The sequence below is a fragment of the Vipera ursinii genome (genome assembly GCF_947247035.1).
Source record: "Vipera ursinii genome assembly, chromosome: 1".
Lineage (NCBI taxonomy): Eukaryota > Metazoa > Chordata > Lepidosauria > Squamata > Viperidae > Vipera > Vipera ursinii.
Window position 1 is genome coordinate 253,626,725 of NC_139512.1, and position 20,781 is coordinate 253,647,505.

The window sequence follows — 20,781 nt, forward strand, 5'->3', positions numbered from 1 at the left end:
CTTCGAACTCTGATGATTATCCTAGTTTTGCTCAAATATTTTGTAACGTGCCTGGTGAAAGAGTTTACTTTTAATATTATAACTATTGAATCAGGACTAACTACGGCTTCATTTGAGTACATCCAGGAATTTTTTTCTTAAATTTTTACATTCTGTTCTTATTTTTGTCCCTTTTTTTAAAAAAAAGAACATAAGGGTAGTTTCATTTCTTCATCTCGCTCCTCAGTCTCTAAAAATCCATTTGCTGAAAGCAGCATTCTTATATGTCCTTAAGGAGGTAATTGCTATAATTGCATGCAAGGGATCAATAAGATTATCTGTTCTGAAAATCTAAAGTCATATTTTGTTCTTAATATATCATGCCTCATAGAGAATAGATCAATTGCATTTTTTTCCCTCTTGAAATAGGTCAGAGACTTTAAATCATTACTCTTTCAAAGATATCAGTGTCAAAATGTTCTGATCTTGATCTGGAGCCATTTAACCACTAGTTTGCAAGTTATTGTTTTCTAGGCTGGACTTTTATGTGATGGCAAATGACTCAGTTCAGCTAACAAAGCCTTTGAAAGTCATCCTTTGCTCTCACCTTTGTTTGTAGAGCTTTACCTGATAACCTGAACATTAAAAGCCATTTTAATTGGGTACTTGTTTCCTAATGTTTTTGCACCTTAGATTAAAACGTGTAGTCAAAATTATAGATGACATTAAGGGGCCAAGTGGTCCAGAGGCAGAACAAACTGTAGTTATAGCTGGAACAGAAAGTCTAACAGAATTTAGCCTCAGAGGATCAAGGACTCTAGCAAGTGAAAAGAATCAAAGCATAGCATGATATTTTATGGAGAAATCCATGAAGCTTCTCTTAAAGAGGCATTATGTGCCATGTCTTACTGCAGCTATAGTGTTCCAGATCTGTTAATCAAGAGGCATATCAGGGATAGTGGTGTCTCTCCCTCCCCCCCCCCCATTGTTCAAGTTTCAATGGTTTATTTATTTATTCTAGAATATTACTAACCATCAGTATTTTAGTAGTTTACTAGAAAACCATTAAAATTCAAGACGTTAAAAAAGCTCAAATACTAATGTTATATGTCAGCTCTTTGAGGTAGATCAGGTCAGGAAACAGAACTACTATGCTATTGTAAAGTGTATTAACATAAACTTAAAGACTTGCAAGAATCTTCCCTTTCCACCTCTTAAACCAGAGTCAAAGCAGGATGATTTTGATCTTTCCTCTCCTCTTCTAATACTCATCTTATTTTACTCCTTATCTTATTCTTCCACACCCACAAGCTCTGCAGAAAATGCTGTTCAAAGAAAGAAGGCTCAAATCTTTTCCAAACAAGCTTGTGACAATTTTAGGTGAAATGAAAGCTACATTAAGGATGGTTTTTTTCTGTTTGACAAAATTGTATACTGCACAATTCCCAATAAAATCAGCTTCTAGTAGTTAATAGTGGGAAACACAACAATGCATAATGTATCTATCTTACATTTTGGGAGGAAAAAAAACATACCATCCACCCTTGTGTTCAGCTACAGTTATTTCAAGATATATTATTATTGTACACAATGTTTTCTCCCTTGATCTTATGAGCTTTTCTCTTCCTAGTAGCCATAACTATAAGCTGGATATTATTCATTCATTCATTCATTCATTCATTCATTCATTCATTCATTCATTCATTCATTCATTCCATTTCTATAGCTCCCCATCTCAACCAATACCTCTGAATAGCTTCCAGTTCCAAAGATATAAAAAAGCCTTAAAATATTTAGAACAATAAAAACATCTAAAATAAATATATGCAAATATAATTAACCAGTAAATAATAGAATAGTAGAAAATAATAGTAAAGCCAAGAAATGGATCCCTTAACACATTCAGAGCCCTAGGCTTGGGTACAGAGCCAAGTTTATAAAGCCTTACAAAAGGCCAGCAGGGTTGGGGCCATTCTAATCTCTGAGGGGAGACTATTCCACAAAACAGGGCCTTCTCAGGAAAGGCCCATCTTCAGAGCCCCACCAGCCGACACTGCTAGATGAAATTGGATATTTTATTTCCCTTTGGATCAGTGTTATTAAGAATATTGGTGAGAGATTGAGAGCAGTCCCAGGGGTTCTCATGTTCCTTTACCAGAACCTCCGTTTTAAATGAATGTTTTCCCACAACCACCATTTATAGTTAATTGGTTTAACAATTAACATAAGCCATACTTCTTTCCTACTTATGTTTATTTTAGGGAAATAGGACTTCCTGAAGAGAAAAGAAACTGAAAATTTTTACTCCTATCCCCAAAGTGTCAAATGTGTACAGAATCAGGATGACAGTCAGGCGCCCCCCCACAGACAAAAAAAGCTGTGGGTGAACTGATGAACATGTTTCCAAAGTTTATTAAATATCAATTGTTAAATCACAACAAAAGACAAGCTAAGAAACAAGCTACTGTTAATTTCAGTTCATTAACTATTGAATTTTAATGAGGTTTAAATGAAATTCAATCAGATTTTGGTATGGATCTTGTCCATCTATTATTTTTAAGTGGGTGACTTCTGGCACGTTAGTCAACAGTTAAGTGCAGCTTTGACTCTGATGAAATATCAAGAGGGACCGTTAACATAAGGAAAAGAAGAAGAATTCTTTCCTTCTGGTTCTGTTTTTTTTTTATTCACAATTCTGTTTTTCCTCAGAAACAAAAGCAACCGAGGAGAAGAAACCGTACTGCAACGTAAAACGGCTGCTAGTGCTCCTCCACCCCCCAGTGAGGAGGCCGTGTCCAGCAGCTCTGAGGATGATTCTGGAACTGATAAAGAAGACGAGGGTGCCACCTCTCAGCGTTCAACACCTGTGAAAATATCAGATACTGGAGACAATACCAAAATAACAGAAGTAAGGAATTGGGGTGCCACAAAAACAGGCATTGTTTTGTATGTGCTCTTCTGCTTTGTATTCAATATGTACCGAAGGCTTACACATCTGATTTTCTCTCTCCATTATGGACATATTTTTTTTTGCTAAGATATAAAGGCAATCACAAGAAGATAAAACCAAAATAAAAACACTGAGGAGGGGCCTAGGAAAGCAGATGGAGTACTTAAAAAACAATTTTAAAAGGGATTGTGCAACTGATTAGATTTCATGCAGAAAATATACCGTGAAGTACTTGATATGTATCAGTGTTTTAAATTAAACTAGGTAATTTAGCCAGGATGAAAAACGGGTTAATAGAATATTGCCTTAATATAGAAATATAGCTTACTACTACATTTTCAAATGGGAATACTAATTTAGCCAGACGATACCCTTGTGCAGACTGATTCACTACCATTATAATGCTTCAATATCTGGTGATGTTAATGAAGACATGTAAACACAATAAGATGAGGCATCTTGGCAATTTTTTTTCAGCACAATGCAGACATTTAAGATTGTACAAGGAAAAGTTCAGAGCACAACTGTATGGACAATCAAAGATCAAAAAGTGTGTTGTCTTTCAAAACATGATATGCAAGAAGAATTTTATATTTCTGGCCAGATTGGGACTATGAGCCATAGTTGAGACTGTGGGTGGGTGGGTAGGTGTCGGTGTATCTTGGGATTTACTATCTCTGGTCTTGGATGGGGTTGCTCTGCCCTAGATGGACCTAATGTGTAACCTGAGAATCCTCCTGTACTCATGATTCCTGCTTGAGGAGCAGGTAGCAGACAGAGCTAGGAGGGCCTTTGCAGAACTTTGAACTATGTGACAGCTCCTTAATTAGGAGCCCTTCCCTCAATCACTCATCCCCTGGTCATCTCCCACATGGACTACTACAATGTGCTGTACATGGGACTATCCTTAAAGAGTTTCTGGTAGGAGATACAGGAATATAGCCAGCCGTACCAACAGGCTGAAAAATAGCTTTTATCCGTGGGCTGTTAGGCTTTTAAACGGGACATAATCTTATGCAGAATTGACTTGGGAGGCCGGTGTGTGGTGTAGTTGGTTCACATGGTGTGGTAGGATGGAGGTTTTGTTGTCACTGTGTGTTGGGGGGAGAGAGCACGGGGGGGCTCAGTTAATCTCAATGTACACATGTTGTACTTTGACAATAAAGGTTTATTTATTTATTCATTCATTCATTCATTCATTTATTTATTTATTTATTTATTTATTTATTTATTTATTTATTTATTTATTTATTTATTTATTTATTTATTTAATTTTATTTTATTTCCAGAAGCTGCAGCTGGTGCATGTAACCTCTGCTGCATGAGCTGCACTGGATGCTTGTTTGCTTCCAAGTCCAAACATTTTTGCTTTTAGTTTTACATTAATCAGGACTTACTGTGATTCCCAAATTTGGAGAATTGTAATATGTTCAAATTGTAGTTAGTGAGAACAAGTGAGCGCCAAACCATGTTCTTATATTAAACAGATGCTGTCAAGTATGGGTTTCATCTAATACCTAAATATTAAATATTTAAATTTACTGTATTTATTGTTTTATTTACTTTATTTACTTATAAATTAGTTTGAATACATTTATATTTGAAAGTTTATTTTCCCTTTCAGATGCCAAAGAGGAGGTTTGGTGGGGTATATAGCATAATATTCTGAAATCCATGGAATATTAGGTTTTTTTAGTCTCTTCATCTGGGAAAAAACATATGGCCTCTTTGGAGGTGTGCATTTGAATATGCACACATAGACTCTTTCTCACTGCTGATCTTTTACCTGCTTTGATTTTGCATGGCTAGATTGCATAGGTTGAGGATTAATGGGAAAAATCTTCATTATTGCAGATTATTTGTGGGATCCTTCTTGTACACATCATCAAACATCATCTGAAATGTTGGCCCATTTTTTTAGTTCTTTGCCCTAAATGCTTTCAAAGAGGAAGTCTAATAGCCTCCCCAAAGCTGAGTTGCTGTGCCTTACTGAAGTTGGGGGAATTAGATGGAAACATGTGTGTCATTGAGCTGTGGCTCTTAATTCCTTTTACGCCAACCTTTGCCCCAAAATCACTACTCTGCTTCTATGTAGATGCCTAGATAAACTAGAGGAGGATTTTATTCTTTTACTATGAGACCAGTACTCTGAGACCATAAAGGAGATGGCAAGGTTCTTTTCTGTCACTAGTCTGATACATTGCTAATTACTGGAAATGCCCTAAATTGAGTAATAGTAAACACTTTGTGTTGAGCACAAGTTTTGTGATAATTTTTTTTCTTTTTTCTGGAATCCTGACCATTGATAGAAATATATCATGTCACACTTAAGGGGCCCTAATGCTCTTAGCACCACTCTTTCCCCACCCCAAGCAGCAGGGCTAGCAAATTAACTGACCGTGGTTTGTTTAAAATTGCATGTATTCTTGAGAAGCAAAATGAAGATGATTTTGGCTGGAGCTATCTGGAGAACACAGCCGTCATTTGGTAATCCATCTTTTATCCAGTTTTATGATTACACATTCTACTGAAAAAAACCCCATGAAGAATTAAAATTAAGCTGGTCAAAAGAATAGATAGCACATAGATATATTTTTATAAGAAGAAAGATATGGTTTATAATTAAAATAGCACTCTCTTTTGATATGGGAATTACAAAGGCACTAGGATGGCTTGCATAAATGAAATCTCTGGCTACATAAATGTAACTAATTTTGAGAAAATCATAACTGAGATATTTTGAATACTGATGGAAAATTAAACTTAAATAAGAGCTCAAAAAACAGGACATTGATTTAATAAGGAGACTTTAATTGCAAATACAATTTAAATATAAAGTGGTCAGAGAAGAGGTTATAAATTGGTACTATTGTTATTTGTATAAGACTAGAAAAATATGAAGAGGATGTGTATATCTAATTTTGTATTAATAGTAGTAAGAACTGTATTTAATGTTGAGAAAATGAAAACACTATGGGAAGAAGAGAGGATCAGGGGAAAAAAACCACTGGATTGTGTAGCATTGAACAGATTTATATTGAAGTTAAGATGCAATATTGAGTAACAAATATACCCGGACATCACATTTGTTTACTAAATATTTATGATTTATAATTGTAGCGGGGCTGGCTGAAAGGCTTTGCGGGAGCCTGGCCGGAGAAAGGGAAGTAGGAAGCTCGGACAGGTGCTGCCGGTTTGGGCGCAGCGGGCGTGGATCGGGCGGAAGGAAAGAAAAGGGGAAGGAGAAAGAGGGGTGGGTGTGTGGTTGTTGTTGTCAGGGAGAGACCAGGTGAAGCTGAAGAGGAGTTTGGGGTTTTATGTGATTCTTTTCCTCTGAAATAGAGGGAAGCAGAGAGAGAAAGCAGAGTTTTATTAATTTCTTTCGCAGGGGGATATCTCGAGCGAAGGGAAGAGTGAGAGTGAGAAGAGGGAGAGCTTGGTGGGGTTTTAAATCCAGGTTTTAACTAGAAAGGAAGGAGGGGGGGATTTGGCATAAGAGACCTGGGACTACGAGTGCCGACAGAAGAGAAGGAGAGGCTGGTTGTTACTGCTTCGGAGACCAGCAGCCATCTGAACTTTGATCATTATCACCTGTGCAAGCTGTAGACATTGTGGGGAGCTGCCCTCGCGGGGCAAGCTGTTGCTGCAGAGCGCTGACTACCTTTGCTCTTGCTTTCCGTTGCCTGGAGCCGGAGGGCCTCCCCCCTGTTTTCCCAAGAGGCTGCTATAAGCCATTGACTATTATTGTCATGACTGCTAGAGGGTTGATAAACACTGTCACACACTGCCGTGGCTGGGGGTTGGTCATCTTTGTTCCTGTAAACCCCCTTTGACGCCGAGTACCTGCCACCCCTTCACTCTGCGTGAGTTCCCGATAAAAAGAACATTTTGTCAACGCCTTGAGAGCGTGGCTGCTGAGCGTAACTGAAGGGGGGGCTAGGAGCGCCTGGGTTTTGGTGGCCTCTGAGGGGGTTACGTTACATAATAATAGAAAATGAATAAAATACTTATTTAAAAAAACAAGAATTAATCTAATTGTTCAGTTAGGAACCAGCAGCCACAGTATGTGTGTCCTACAGATACTTCCAATAAGAACAAAATTGACTATAGATATCTAATGAATAGTACTAGATCAAAAAAGAAAAAAGAAAAAAAAGGATCAGCATTAATATGTTATTTATTACCAGTCTTTTGTGGATTGAACAATTGTTTACACATATAAATGAAGAAAAGGTTTTTTTTATAAATTTATACATTACATGTTCTGTTTCTTTTCATCCACTATAACATTATACCTCTGAAATACGTTTTTGGATATTACTTACTCTTCTCTGCTGTTCTTTGTATTCTTATATTTACTCTTTTTTTTCTTCTAGTTATTTCTTATTTCATTTCTGTTTCCTTTTCTCCTTTTCGTGAAGGTTGCTTTACCTTTCACCACAGGTGTTATGTCCTGAAGACACTATTTTACATAAGACACACTTATTCCACTACAGTTTTTCCCCATGTATCCTGAAACGTTACATCCTGAACTCAGATCATTGCTCTCCTGCCTGCTTGTCTGTTGGCTTGCCATGAACTTTGGCCATTTCTTTCTCACTTAAGCACCTATTTGTTCCTGACAGCATGGCACAAAATTAACCTTGCTCCATTACCTGGCTGGCTCATCTTCTCTGCCCTTCACACTTGTAACTGGAGAAAAAAAATGAGTCACAGGAGCTTATGGGAACATACAAGAGACAAAGAAAAGTAATTCAAATAATTGTTCCAGTAATTTAAAAATGCAAAAATGTCCCACAAAATAATTTGGGTAAAGTTAACACTTGTAGCGTTGACACATGCACTGTAGTGTAACATTGCAACCAATTTATACTTATTTTTAAAAAAATTCTTTTGAAATTCAATAAAATTATTTGAAATCTCAGAAGTAGCATCTAGTTTTCCTGTATAATAAAAGCAGGTATCTACAACATTTTAACTCCAGCTCATTTATCTGTGTTCAGAGATCCTAAAATTCCCAAGTAGCCTAACCTATTTTTTTACTAGCATATGAAAAAAACCCTTTTTAAAAAAGAAAAACCTGCATCAGAATGTTGAAATGCAGTGCACCCCTGTGAAAGGTTTTAGATAGCTAATCGTGTAAGATTTCCCCCATACCTGAGATTCTATTCATTTTCTTCTCTTCCAATGCATTTCAGAATTACCCTTCTTAATTGGACATGTTCTGTCCTCATTTGCTTGTTTGTGATGGCCTCAGACCTCTTAGGGTTTTTCAGAAGTATTGGGGGAATTCTTTTGATTCTATTGATACATGTTCTCCATGTAAAAGTTACTTTTTAAGTGTGTTGGAAGATGTTGCCCTATTGCAAAGATAGAAATAAGACTTTGTGTGTGAAATGGAGTAAAGAAGCTCTTGTTTTTGTTCTCTGGCATGAAAATGTTCAAATATTGTCTCTCCATAGGCTGTAAGATACAGCATAGCATTAATGTCTAGCTAACATCTCTCATGCAAGCAATATATTCTAATTAGTAGCTTCTTTTACAGTAAAGAAAGAACAGTAACTATGAGAGGGATCTAGGACTCCTAGTGGACAACCATTTAAGTATTAGCTAGCAGTGTGCCACAGCTGCCAGAAAAGCCAATGCAGTCTAGTCTGCATCAACATAGGAATAGTAGGAAGATCATATGAAGTACTACCACTATATAGTGCTTTGGTAAGACCACACTTGGAATATTGTATCCATTTTTAGTCATTGTGATACAAAAAACATATTGAGTCTCTAGAAAGAGTGTAGAGAAGAGCAACAAAGATGATTAAAGGGTTAGAGGCTAAAACATGAAGAATGGTTGCAGGAATTTGGTATGCCTAGCCCAGGGGTAGGCAACCTCGGCTCTTTTATGATTTGTGGACTTTAACTCCTAGAATTCCTGAGCCAGCTATGCTGGGAGTTGAAGTCCACGAGTCATAAAAGAGCCGAGGTTGCCTACCCCTGGCCTAGCCTAATGAAGAGAAGGACTGGGGTGACATGATAGCAGTCTTCCAATATTTAAAGGATTGTCACAGAGAAGAGGAGGACAACCTATTCACCAAAGCACCTGAAGGCAAGATAAAAAGTAATAGATGGAAACTTAGAGAGAGATCCAACCTAGCTAAGGAGAGATTTCTTGTCAATAAGAACAACTAATCAATGGAACAGCTTTCCTTCTTAAATTGTGGGTGCTCCATCACTGGAGATTTTAAAGAAGAAGAGATTGGAAGCCATTTGTCTGAAATGATTTAGGATTTCATGCTTGAGCAGGGGATTGGATTAGAACACCTCCAAAGTCTTTTCCAACAGTTATTCTACATTCTGTAAATCAAACCCAATAGCCTAATTCTTTTTCACTCCCCTTATGCAGGGTAGTAAATATCACTAGTATGTGAGAATCAGATTTATGCTTTTGCCCTGATGACATTGCCTAGCTTTGAAATCATTTTAAAATGGCAGATGTGCCTATAAATGGCACTCTCTTATCACAGCCATGTTTGCAGCTTTTCTCAGTCTTCATTGAACCTTGTTTTCTTTTGTGAGGAAGCTGGAGATACAGATACTATAGCTGTGCATCAAGCATTCCAGCTTGTGGTAGTTGGTGAGATCAGGTCTACAGTCTGAGTCACACTACGACTACTTTGGAGAAACACAGGATAGCCAAGGCAGCCATGCTTGTAAGTTCTTTAGTTGGAGCAAATATATCTGTTGTTGAATATAATAAATGAAGTGGGGATGGAGAGTTGAGAAGCGATGGAGAGGTCTTGAGATTGGGAGCTAAATGGATGGGTTTTGTAGGATGGAGGCTCATTACAAGGGGAAAAAAGCTGTTAGAGAGTGAATGAAGCAGAAAAACAGCATGAGAATATAAAAAGAGCCTGCTCTGTGAGGCCAATCTGACCAAAACGCAGAAATATCAAACATGTCAACATTCATCTTACACATGAAATAGCTGTGTAATTGCTACCCTGACTGTGAAGAAAGTTCTAATGAGGAATTTGCTTTATAAAGGAAGCCAAATTTTTACCAGGACTCTGGACTGTTAACTGCAAACCCAAATATACCCAGTATATAACTTTGTCTCAAAAGGAATACTCCTGATGAAAGATACTTTCCCTGAAGTGTGGGTGGGACCATGTATGCAGGGAGATCTCCCTTCCTTTCTCTGGAGAGAAAAATGGTTGGTATTTTTGACTATAGATTAGAAATGGCTGGACAAGAGGCTGGGAACCAGTAAGATTTATTATTTCCATTCAGCCTCAGCTTGAAATGAAAATTGGCAGGAAACAGGATTTCTGACACAGCATAATTGACACTGTGGTAACATATGCTCTAAGGTTAATGTAGGAAAATATTTGCTAAGAATTTCTTTCTCTGTATACTGTCTGAAGAAATTAAGCTCTGGATTCATGGTCAATAAATTATGTGCTTTTATGCAATGTGGAACCTTTATACATCAGAGTTCAGACTAACAATATCTTGTGATTACCCAGAACCTTAATAGACTTTTATGGGGTTGTGAGAAATTCTTTTCTGAGGTTCTGTCTGTTCTGAATGGTTCCATATTTGCTATTGAATGTTGTACCTATGTCTTAAATGTTTGTATTTACTTCCCCACTCCTTTTTTTTTTAAAAAAGCTAAAGAAATAAAGTAATTTATTGCTTGTGAGATTGCTCTGTCTCCAAAGAAGGTGGGGGACTGATTATCCCTAGTCACACTCCTCTTGATACGAAAGTAGGAGGTGGCATTAGAAATTGTATTTCCTTTTTTATCCTCTTATTGTTTTTATTATTTGTCAATAAAGCATCCTGGCTGTGAGGAAGGTTAAGTGAGAAGAATTCTACGTAAAGGCAGTCATCCTCTGTGGAAGATAGGTGATGTAAGTAATAACTACCTTCAGTTATACTACAGCAAGAAGGTAGCCAGAACGTGTAAACCCAGAGTCCTTCTGGGAGAAGAAGGTTGAGCCTCCCTTTAAGCCTATCAACCATGTTGCTACAAGGGATAAATATGAAGAGCGAAGGATAATACAGGATATATTTTGTAGCAACTTTCTCACAAGTTTTGCAGAGATAAGTGAAAGCTGATAATTCTTTTGCTTGGTCAAGTAAGATATTCTGTTCAGATGCCTGAAAAGCAAAAATCAGGAAAGTACTAGCATCTGAACCCAGTAACTCCAAAATTGAATGATAAAGTTGGTAACTAATGATAACAGCTTAATGTACTGTACTGGGTAAAAAGTGATTGTGCTGGATACACATTGTGCTGGATCTATAGTATTAGGAGGAAAAGTATTGTAGTACCATTTACAAGTCATAGTGATGCCTTTTTGAGCCACATATACTGTACAAGGGTTTGTCATAAAAATTTATTTTATGGCCTTGGTTTTCCTTGTATGTAGCTTCAGTGGAGTCTGGATTCTGATAATGCTGATATTGTGGCTAAGAATATTGTATTACATCATGTACGAATAACATGCTCCATAATATATGCTCACAGACTCACATATACATATACATAAACACACATGTCTATCTATAACCAGATGCCTCTTTTTTAAAAGCTAAAAATGGTTTAAGTTGTCATATTTCTTCTTAGGGGATATGTTCTAGGCTTCTAAAATTATTTCCATAATAACATGGTCATTTTTTGGCATATCCCCTAGCTCCATGGTATCATTGTTGAGACAGTAGCCCCAATTATATACTGTAATCAGTAGAGTTACACCCAAAAGTTATATTAGGAAATTGTTGTATTGGTAGTTTTATACCCAGTCCTTCTATGATATGCATTACATTTAATAATTATTGAATTCTGTATTTATGTTTGATTCTCAGGTGTATTATACAATAATAGTTGGCTAATTTGAACACAATACAAAACCTATCCTTTCAAATTTCCTGTTTAAAGATTATTTCTTTGGGAAGCACTTGTGTCTCTGCTTTGCTGGTGGGTTTATTGCATTTCATTGTCTTCTTGGAGAAGGGGGTTAGCTATTGCTGCTTTTTAAATTGTATTTCTTAAAATATTTGAACAAACATATATCCGTCCTAAGGCATGTTGCCCTTAAGATTTTTATCTTGCTTTGTTTCAGAATGTAGTACAACCTGCCAAAGATGTCTATGGGATTAATTTTTCAGAATCTCCTTCAGAAGATGATCTCAGCATATATACAAGGTGGGTTTTCCTATTATCTTGCTAATCCTGATAGAAAGCAAACCTAAATATTTGAAAATGAAAAGAAAATGGACATGTTTCAATCAGAAGTATGCACATTTACATTTTACTCACCTCAGTGAGAGAATCCACAGATTGTTTATTTTGCTTAGGTTAGTGAGTATAGATCATTAAAGATTGTTTAATCTTGATTGTATCTAAAATAAACACCTATATCTTTTTTTAAAGAAAATGTCTATCTCTAAGAAAATCTGGAAGTAAAAAGTATGGATGATAGTTCTCATCATCATGCTTAACCATTTTTTTTATTTAAAACAACAGTATAAAAAATAGATCACACCATTGGCTGCGTTGCTAAATATGATTTTAAATCTAGATTTCCACAGTCTTAAATCCAAGATGCTAGCCACTCTAGCTTTGACTTAAAAAGCCTGCCAAGTGATACTAAGCTCTGCTATCTATTGCATGGCAAATCACTCACCTTGTCCACGATTTCTTGTTATTAAGAGCAAATCTCTATTGTCTATGGATTTCACAATAATGTATGGAAAAGAGTAAGGAAGACTCCAATAGATATTGCACCTTTCTGCTAATGCTGGTATTTTTAAGCCTGGAGCTAGAGTATGGTATTTAACCTGCTGGGTAATAGGCCTCATTGGAGCCAATTACTGAGCAATATCTAAGCTTTTGAGTATTAAGTCTAGTTCAACAAGTGAATTGACTAGCTAGTGTTCACACGAAGACTTCTTCAACTCTCTCATTCTCACTAGATGAAATCTATGGAAAGAACACATATATATTTCTACATGAAAGATACATACTAAAGTCTTACCTTTGTACATTAACATGTTACTAGAAAAAGGTTGTCTTTATTTACTCTGTGATCCTTTGAATAAAATGTATTTGGCTTTTAGTGAAAGGAAAGCTATGAAGAACCTCAAATGTAAATTACACTAGCCTAAAACTATTTCAACACTTGTATTACTCACTCACAAATTAACGTCAATGAAAGGATATTGTATTTTCAAGCTGCCTTTAATGGAACTTGATGTCCCTTACTGATGTATGACTCTTACAAAGTCTGCAAGAAACATATTATTTTCATTATTTCAGACAGTACTTTCCACAGTGTGCTTATTCTGTCTCTGTTCATAGGTTTGTTCAGTTGGGACAGAGTCAACAGAAGCAAGAAAAAAGTTCCCAAACTTTCTCTCCTAAAAACTTAGATGGAGTTATACAATTGTAAGTATGAGGTGCTCAGTCTGTCTACTTAAATTGTTTCAAAAGTTCTTTTCCAATCTTTTTCTGATTAATAATTAAGGATGAGATGATATTATTGTTGTTGTTGTTGTTGTTGTTGTTATTATTATTATTATTATTATTATTATTATTATTATTATTATGGTCTTTTTTGTCACGAAGGAAGATGAATATATGTGTCCTAGGATAATGTTACAGGATCTAAAGAGGTTTTGTCTTCTGAGTTTTCAGATACATACTGGAGCCCATCTTCAGGGAACTTCTCTTTCCATTTACCCTGAAGATAGGCTCCATCGTGAGTCCAAAAGTTCAGAAGACAAAATCTCTGGTCCCGGTAACCAACCCAGATTGGATCCTTGTCTTTTTTGTATTTAACAAAACAACTAGTAAACATTAAAACAATACTTTTTTAAAAAGTAACATCTATTTCTTGGAGGAACAGAATTATAATTTATGCTTTTACTTTAGTAAGATAATATATAGAGACTCTACAGAAACTTAAGTTATTATCTTCTAGTTTATTTTCAATATTAAGGGTTCGCAGTGTTTTCATGAAGTTGACTTAGGAATAGTAAAGTCATAGGTGGTGTCATTAGGCAGTTCCTAATATATAGAATGACAAAGACAAAAAGCAGAATATTTTGAAGACTTTTGAATGGTGGGATGGGAAGAGCAAAATTAGTAACATGAAGTGCACTTAAATGTAAGAATAGAAATCTAATAGGAAACCATACTATTAAGAGAGTTTGGCCTGCATGTGGGATCACAGAAAAGCCATTATAGAGCCAGGGTAGGACATCACATATTCACAGTAATGAAACAGATAAAATATGGTCATAGTAGAATGCTGCATAGCCATGAAAGCCCCAGAATAGATTGAAAAGTAGAAAGAGATGTCTGCTATGTTAATACTGATAATCAGTCATGATCATGAACATAGGGTTTTAGAAAAAAAGATGAGAAATATCTTTGCTGAACTTGCGCAAGACAAGTTCCTACGTGTATTCCTTTTACCAAAATTGGTGTTACTAGTCCCTAAGCCTTCAGAATCAATTTTAGTAATGACAGGGGCAGCAAAGGAGGAAGATTTAACTGTCCCTCTTCTGTTGACTAAAATAGTTGCATAAGCAGAGCAATAGGTGCCCAATTAGATTTTATACCATTAGTATTATGACATTGTTTGTCTTTTATATGTCCCATCTTTCTTCTACAGCCCACTACTGTGCATAGAGGTTTCTATTTATTTTAACTACATAATAACACTTAAGTTGATTGGGGTGAGAATTAATTGCTGCTCCAAAGTTGCCTCATGAATTCCATGGTGAAGGGATATGAACTAGTCTGTACAGTGTCATTCCAACACCTAAACTACTATTGAACAACAAAATGAAATTTCGTTGATATTTGTCAGACTTCAATAACATCAAGTGACATGGGAATAAGGTAGAATTAAAAATAAAATTAAGGTAAATAAAATAATCCCAAAGGAGCTTCTTCACGAGGCAACTGGACCTTCTTGTTTTTCTTTGAAGACGCTTCGCTTCTCATCCAAGAAGCTTCAAAGAAAAACAAGAAAGTCCAGTTGCCTCGTGAAGAAGCTCCTTTGGGATAACTATAACCTGACTGATTGAGAATCTCCACAGACATAAATAAAATAAAATAAACATAGCCAGCACGGATATAAGTTCCTTAAGAGACAGACCATCATAAATTGTAGCAAAAAATAGGGAAGCAGGAAAGTTAGCAGCTAGTATAACTGCTAAATTTTGAGAACAGGCAAATTCTTCCAGGTTATCTGACTACATCATTTCCTTCTTTTCTGCATGCTGACGTTTTGTGAGCTACAGTTCAGTAGCAGATATTTTGGATACAGGAAGCTTTTAAAAATCTTTAACAATGTCACAAGATAAAAACCACAGAGGACAGTAAAACATGTAAGGCATATGTCACTCACTTTTTTAAATATTACCATGTGAATAATTAAGAAAGAGAAGCCTTTGAATGGTATCGTTGATGTCTACAAAAGAAAATCTCAGATTAGAATTTCTATCTTGCCTATTGAAATTTCTCCTGAATTTAACATTTATTTTATTAACTTTTCACAGAACACCCATCTCTGCTTTCTCCCAGGACAACATTTATGAAGTTCAACCACCTAAAGTAGACAGGAAATCTATTGAGATTTTTCATGCTCACATCCAAGCAAGCAAGGGCATTATGCAGCCTTTGGGAAAAGATGACATCTTCCTGTACCGAGAATATATTAGAAACAGATACCTGTGAAAAAATGACAGTGCTTCATCTCTTCTGAATGTAACTGCAATGAATCTTAGATAGGTGTTGCAAGGAAAGTTAGGAGGAAAGTACCATGAATGCCTCTTATATGTATTTCTTCTTCCCACAACTCCCAAGGAGGACAGATGACTTATTCTTTAATGGCTTTGTGGTACTAATACAAATAATTTGAAGTGCAAATAATTAGTTAAAAAATGAACTGAATATACCTATTGAAAATGATTCAGATTATTAAAGATTTTGATCAGCAGTATTTTGTACAAATGAAAGTGCATACACATATTGTCTGTGTACACGCATGTATAGATATCCGTAAGTAAATTTAGATGCACAGTTTGACATAGAGAGCGAAAAGTTGCCACCTAATTAAATTGAAGTTCAACCTTTATGCATGCCCAAAGTCCCGGCAACATGCCTAAAAAGATCTAAAAACATGTTCGCTATAAAGTAATTTCTAATAATTTTCTATTAGAGGTCAGGGTAAGGAAATTTTTATTTGATAAAGAAGAGAGGTGTTTTATAATTTAATAAATGTATTAGAGAAAATTGGATAATGAAATATCTGCAAACATACAGTCAGCTCAGAGAGCATCAAGGACTCCATAGTTTCTAATTTACTGTCCTCAATCTTCATTAGGCCCAACTGATCAGAAAATAAAAGGAATGCTTAGCAATTTTTGTGCATTGCTAAGTGGATTGTGCATTGTGTTTCTGTGAGAGCACAACTTGCAGAGTCAATCCCAGTCTTCACTCAAGCAAGTACAGTAGGCATGGCAGGAGACAATTTTGTTGCCATCTACTGTGAAGTCCTTGGAATTGTTGTACAAGCTTCAGAGAGGGATGTCAGTTTCTATTGCATCTGAATCGCAATCATATTTATTTATTTTATTAAATTTATTTATTTTATTAAATTTATATACTGCCCTTTCCCGAAGGACTCAGGGCGGTTTACAGGGCATTTAAAACAAACAATACAAAAGTTAAAAACAAATTTAAAAAGATTAAATCATCCCTAGAATTAAAAACCCCAGTTAAAAATTCTCAGCCTGGGCCGGAGAGCTCAAAGAGCCAGGTTTTCAGGTCCCGGCGAAATGTGCGGAGGTCGGGGGCAGTCCTAAGCTCCACGGGCAGCTGGTTCCAGAGGGCAGGCGCACCCACAGAGAAGGCCCTTCCCCTGGGTGTTATCCACCGACAATCTTTTATCAGCGGCACCCTGAGAAGACCCTCCCTGTGGGAGCGCACTGGACGAAGGGAGCTTGATGCCGGCAGCAGGTGTTCCCTTAGATATGACCATGGGACCACTGTAAGTCCCCTCATTCATTAAAGTTTGAATGGTCGCTGAATGAGTGGTCATAATCTGAGGATTACTTGTATCAATATGAATCTTTATAGAGATTGTGCACCAGATATAATGGTTCACTCCACATTGTCTTCTGAAGTAGTGTGTGATGTATTTCTGATATAATCTATGAAATTTCTGTTCCCTATGAATAATACCAACTTACAGTAATAATGCCAAATAATAATTAACACCAAGATTAATATCTGACCAACAATCAAGAAGTAAACAATATCCCAATCAAGGAACTGTCAAACAAACAGTTAACAGCCCAACCCAAGAACCACCAGGACCACTCTCTACTAACACTGACAGGGCAAGCCACTGGAATATAAATTGAGAACAAACCTCACTTCTTACTAGCACTGATGATGTTACCTAGTTTGGGTAAACCCTAAGCTACAAATATTCTCCTTTATCAGACCTGTTGATACAGTTGAGCAACACTGTTTGACTATAGAAGAAATTAATGCAGCTTGGAAACAATATACTGAGAAGTTGCTTGCAAGATTGTTTGATATTAAAGTAGAAGATATAGAAAACAACAAATTTTATTGGATAAAATGCTGCATTACAAAAGCAATAAGGAAAACGATGCTCTAGATCTGCAAAATTGTTTTACAAATGAAACCAGTTGATGTTTTAATAATTAAAGGGGATTAAGTGTCAAGATCATCCAGAAAACAGCGCACTAAGCAGCAGGATGAATTTTTCCGCCAACAAGCAACAGATTTTGCTTTCAAACCTGGCTCTTTGGGAGTGCGCTCCCCAGATTTCAACTGGAGCACCTATGAAAGACTCAAGACAACTCATATGACTGTGTACTAGCCTGAGAATAGGAAGCTAGACGATTGCACTTCTCCATAAGAGCGACCACAGGGTTGGGTCTCCATCTTTTCCTATCATCATTTGATGTTTTTAAGGTGTGCCTCAGTTTTAAGTATCATATCATTTTGAACATTATTTTTTTTGCTTTTGACCTATATTTTTAATTAATTGGTTGAATGCTGATTTATTTTATACCCCCTTGCTGGACTGTGAACATTTTATTTTTTTTATTGCTTTGCTTTGGAGTCAGGAAACATTTTATTTTTGCTGAATGGAAGGCGACAGCACAAAGACTTTCTCCTTGGTAGTGAAAGTGATCTGATTTGATTTACATCTGCACCAGTCTACTGCAAGGATTTTGTATTTTACTAGTTTTTAAAAGAACTTTGTTGCTTTATTTTGTTTTTCTATATCTTTTTGTCACTTTTTTTCCTCTGAAGAGATGGCAATTTTGTCTTTTTTTTTTACTCTCACGGGAAATATCTTACCTTTTTCTGCAGACATTTTGTTATGGAACATCTGCTTCTTTTGTTTTTTAGAAGAATTACCTACATTTTGTTGTGAAAGTCTGGCAATAAGAGAAATTTGAAGTATATTAAAAATGAAAACAACAATAAATTGAGGATTAACAGTACATATTATATACTCTTTACAATCCCCACAAAAAGAGATACAAAAGAAAGGCAAGAGCCAGATCAATTTCATGTCAAAGTCTTCTTGGAAGTCTTCAAAAAAAGATGCTTTTCAAATTACAAGCTCTGAATGAAAATTTAAATAAAAGATTTGATGATTTAACAACAGGCATAAATCAAACTAAGCATGATATTCAGATATAGTTAATAGCAGCTACAGTACACTTGCAGTTGGGTGGATTGGTGCAGTTAGTTTGCTGACAGAATTAAAGGAGGAGCTTTGTTTAAGAATTGCAGGTTTGTTAGAGAAAGCTGAATGGTATGAATTTAAAAGGCTTAGAGATGGCAGTATGGATTATTATTATTATTTATTATTTATTAATTTAATTTATATACCGCCCTTCTCCCGAAGGACTCAGGGCGGTGAACAGGGCAATACATAATAAAAACAGGATACAAAAATTAAAAATTATTAAAAGTAATTAAATAGCAATGCCCATAATAAATTAGTACAAATTAAAATTAAAACCAATTTATAAAACCCAACCCCAACCTATCAGGCCAGGCCAGCTTGTTCAAAAAAGTGGGTTTTAAGATCACGCCGGAATGAGCGGAGATCAGGCGCCATCCGGAGCTCGACCCGAAGATGGTTCCATAAATCCGGCGCGCCCACAGATTAGCAATGAACTCGACTTTCTTAAGAAAACTGATGGAGATTGTGGAATAGATGTATTATATTCAGTCAGAAGATAACTGTTAAAGACGTGATTCAACTTGCATGAAAAACTACTGAACAACAAGTGTTGTGGAGATACAACAGAGAGCTATTACTTTGGGGGACGAGATGCAATTGTTGGAAAAGATGCCAATTATAATTTTAAGAAAAATGTTTATTATTAAGTATCAATTGAAAATACTTGATCCTGGACAAATCAATGATAATGATTGCAGCGGTTTATGGTAGATTAGAAGCCACTGTGGACTTTCTGCATGTGAAATACAATAACAGATTGTTAATAGAGGGCTTTGAAGTTTAGTTTTGTTGTCGGCTTTACCTGTTAACTCTTTTTTTCAGTAAATAGATGGTAGGTCAAATTAGCTTGGCAAATAGAGTTGTAGAAATTTATGAACTGTAGACCTGTTTTGCAAGGGAGAAAACAATTATTGTTGAAATGTATCTATCTGGGGTACAATATATGTATATGTTCTTTTTAATGCACTTTTTTGTCATTTGATTTTTGCTTTGTTGTTTCCCTTTTTTCTGTTGAAGTTTGTATTTTAAATTTGAAAATAAAATTAAAAATAATTAAAAAGTCATGCAAATAATAAATCAAAATAAAGACTTGGAAGGTCCTCTCCTGTTGGGTTTACAAAAAGAAGTTGTTCAACTAATCAAACTGTTCCTAAGAGTAGACAAAGAGAAATTATTCAAGCTATTCCTAAAAAAAGACAAATAAAAAATGATAACTAATCTATTTCTGGGATATTATTTAATGGGATTGAAGATTATCCTTTTAAAAAGGAAAACAAGATATATAAAGTGAATTTATCTGATCAGAATTAAAATATATACACTGCAGTTTTTGGTAGGTATTAATTGGATTTCTTTTTGACCAGTATTGAATGATGAGGCTTTAAAGAATGGTTTATAAATAGAGACTTTTTTTGTTTAATTTAGGAAAAGTGATAAATTTGATTAAAAAACATTTATTTGATTTAAGATTAAAATATATAGTTACTATTCCTGATAGCTCTTTAGCTGATTAGGACTGAAAGATTTTTGTTAATATAACTTTATATTGGTAAGTGATGAGATATGGGAAGGAGAACCTTTTTTATTATTATTGACCTACAAAAAAATATGTTAAGTTACTGAAATTGCTTATACTTATTTGGAGTGTGAAGAGAGTCATATCAGGCACGAGCAACCAAAAACATTTGTAAATAGCCTCAAGCCGAAATTTTATTATCACCTGTGTTACGAGAATCTTAACAAACTTTGCCTTCCCCTGAGAACAACCAGGTAAGGTTTCATGGATTCTGTGGGAGGCCATGCTTACGGCATTTATAGCAATGTAATAACTCCAAGCTCGGCCATCGTTTGACTTTGCAGTCTAGCTGAAAATTCCTTCGAATTTTTATCTCTTTTCCTTTCTCAATCCTTTTTTTTCCAATTTTCATATCTTCAGTGGTTTTTATTAGTTTTTATATTTATAAACTTTAATTCTTATGTCAAAAAACAAAAATTTAGTGTTTGTTGTTTTTATTTATGGTATGCCACCCAGTGACA

General features: G+C 35.6%; 1 protein-coding gene across 1 annotated transcript in view; it reads left to right on the plus strand.

The window, feature by feature from the left end:
• FIG4 (FIG4 phosphoinositide 5-phosphatase) overlaps window positions 1–19,844 on the plus strand; it is a 92,434-nt gene extending 72,590 nt beyond the window's left edge. The window contains exons 20-23 of the mRNA XM_083349280.1: window positions 2,689–2,887; window positions 12,055–12,137; window positions 13,293–13,379; window positions 15,503–19,844. Of these exons, the coding sequence (XP_083205406.1) occupies window positions 2,689–2,887; window positions 12,055–12,137; window positions 13,293–13,379; window positions 15,503–15,680 (547 nt within the window). The 3' untranslated portion in view covers window positions 15,681–19,844. The remainder of the gene's footprint in view (window positions 1–2,688; window positions 2,888–12,054; window positions 12,138–13,292; window positions 13,380–15,502) is intronic.
• Window positions 19,845–20,781: the final 937 nt, after the last annotated feature.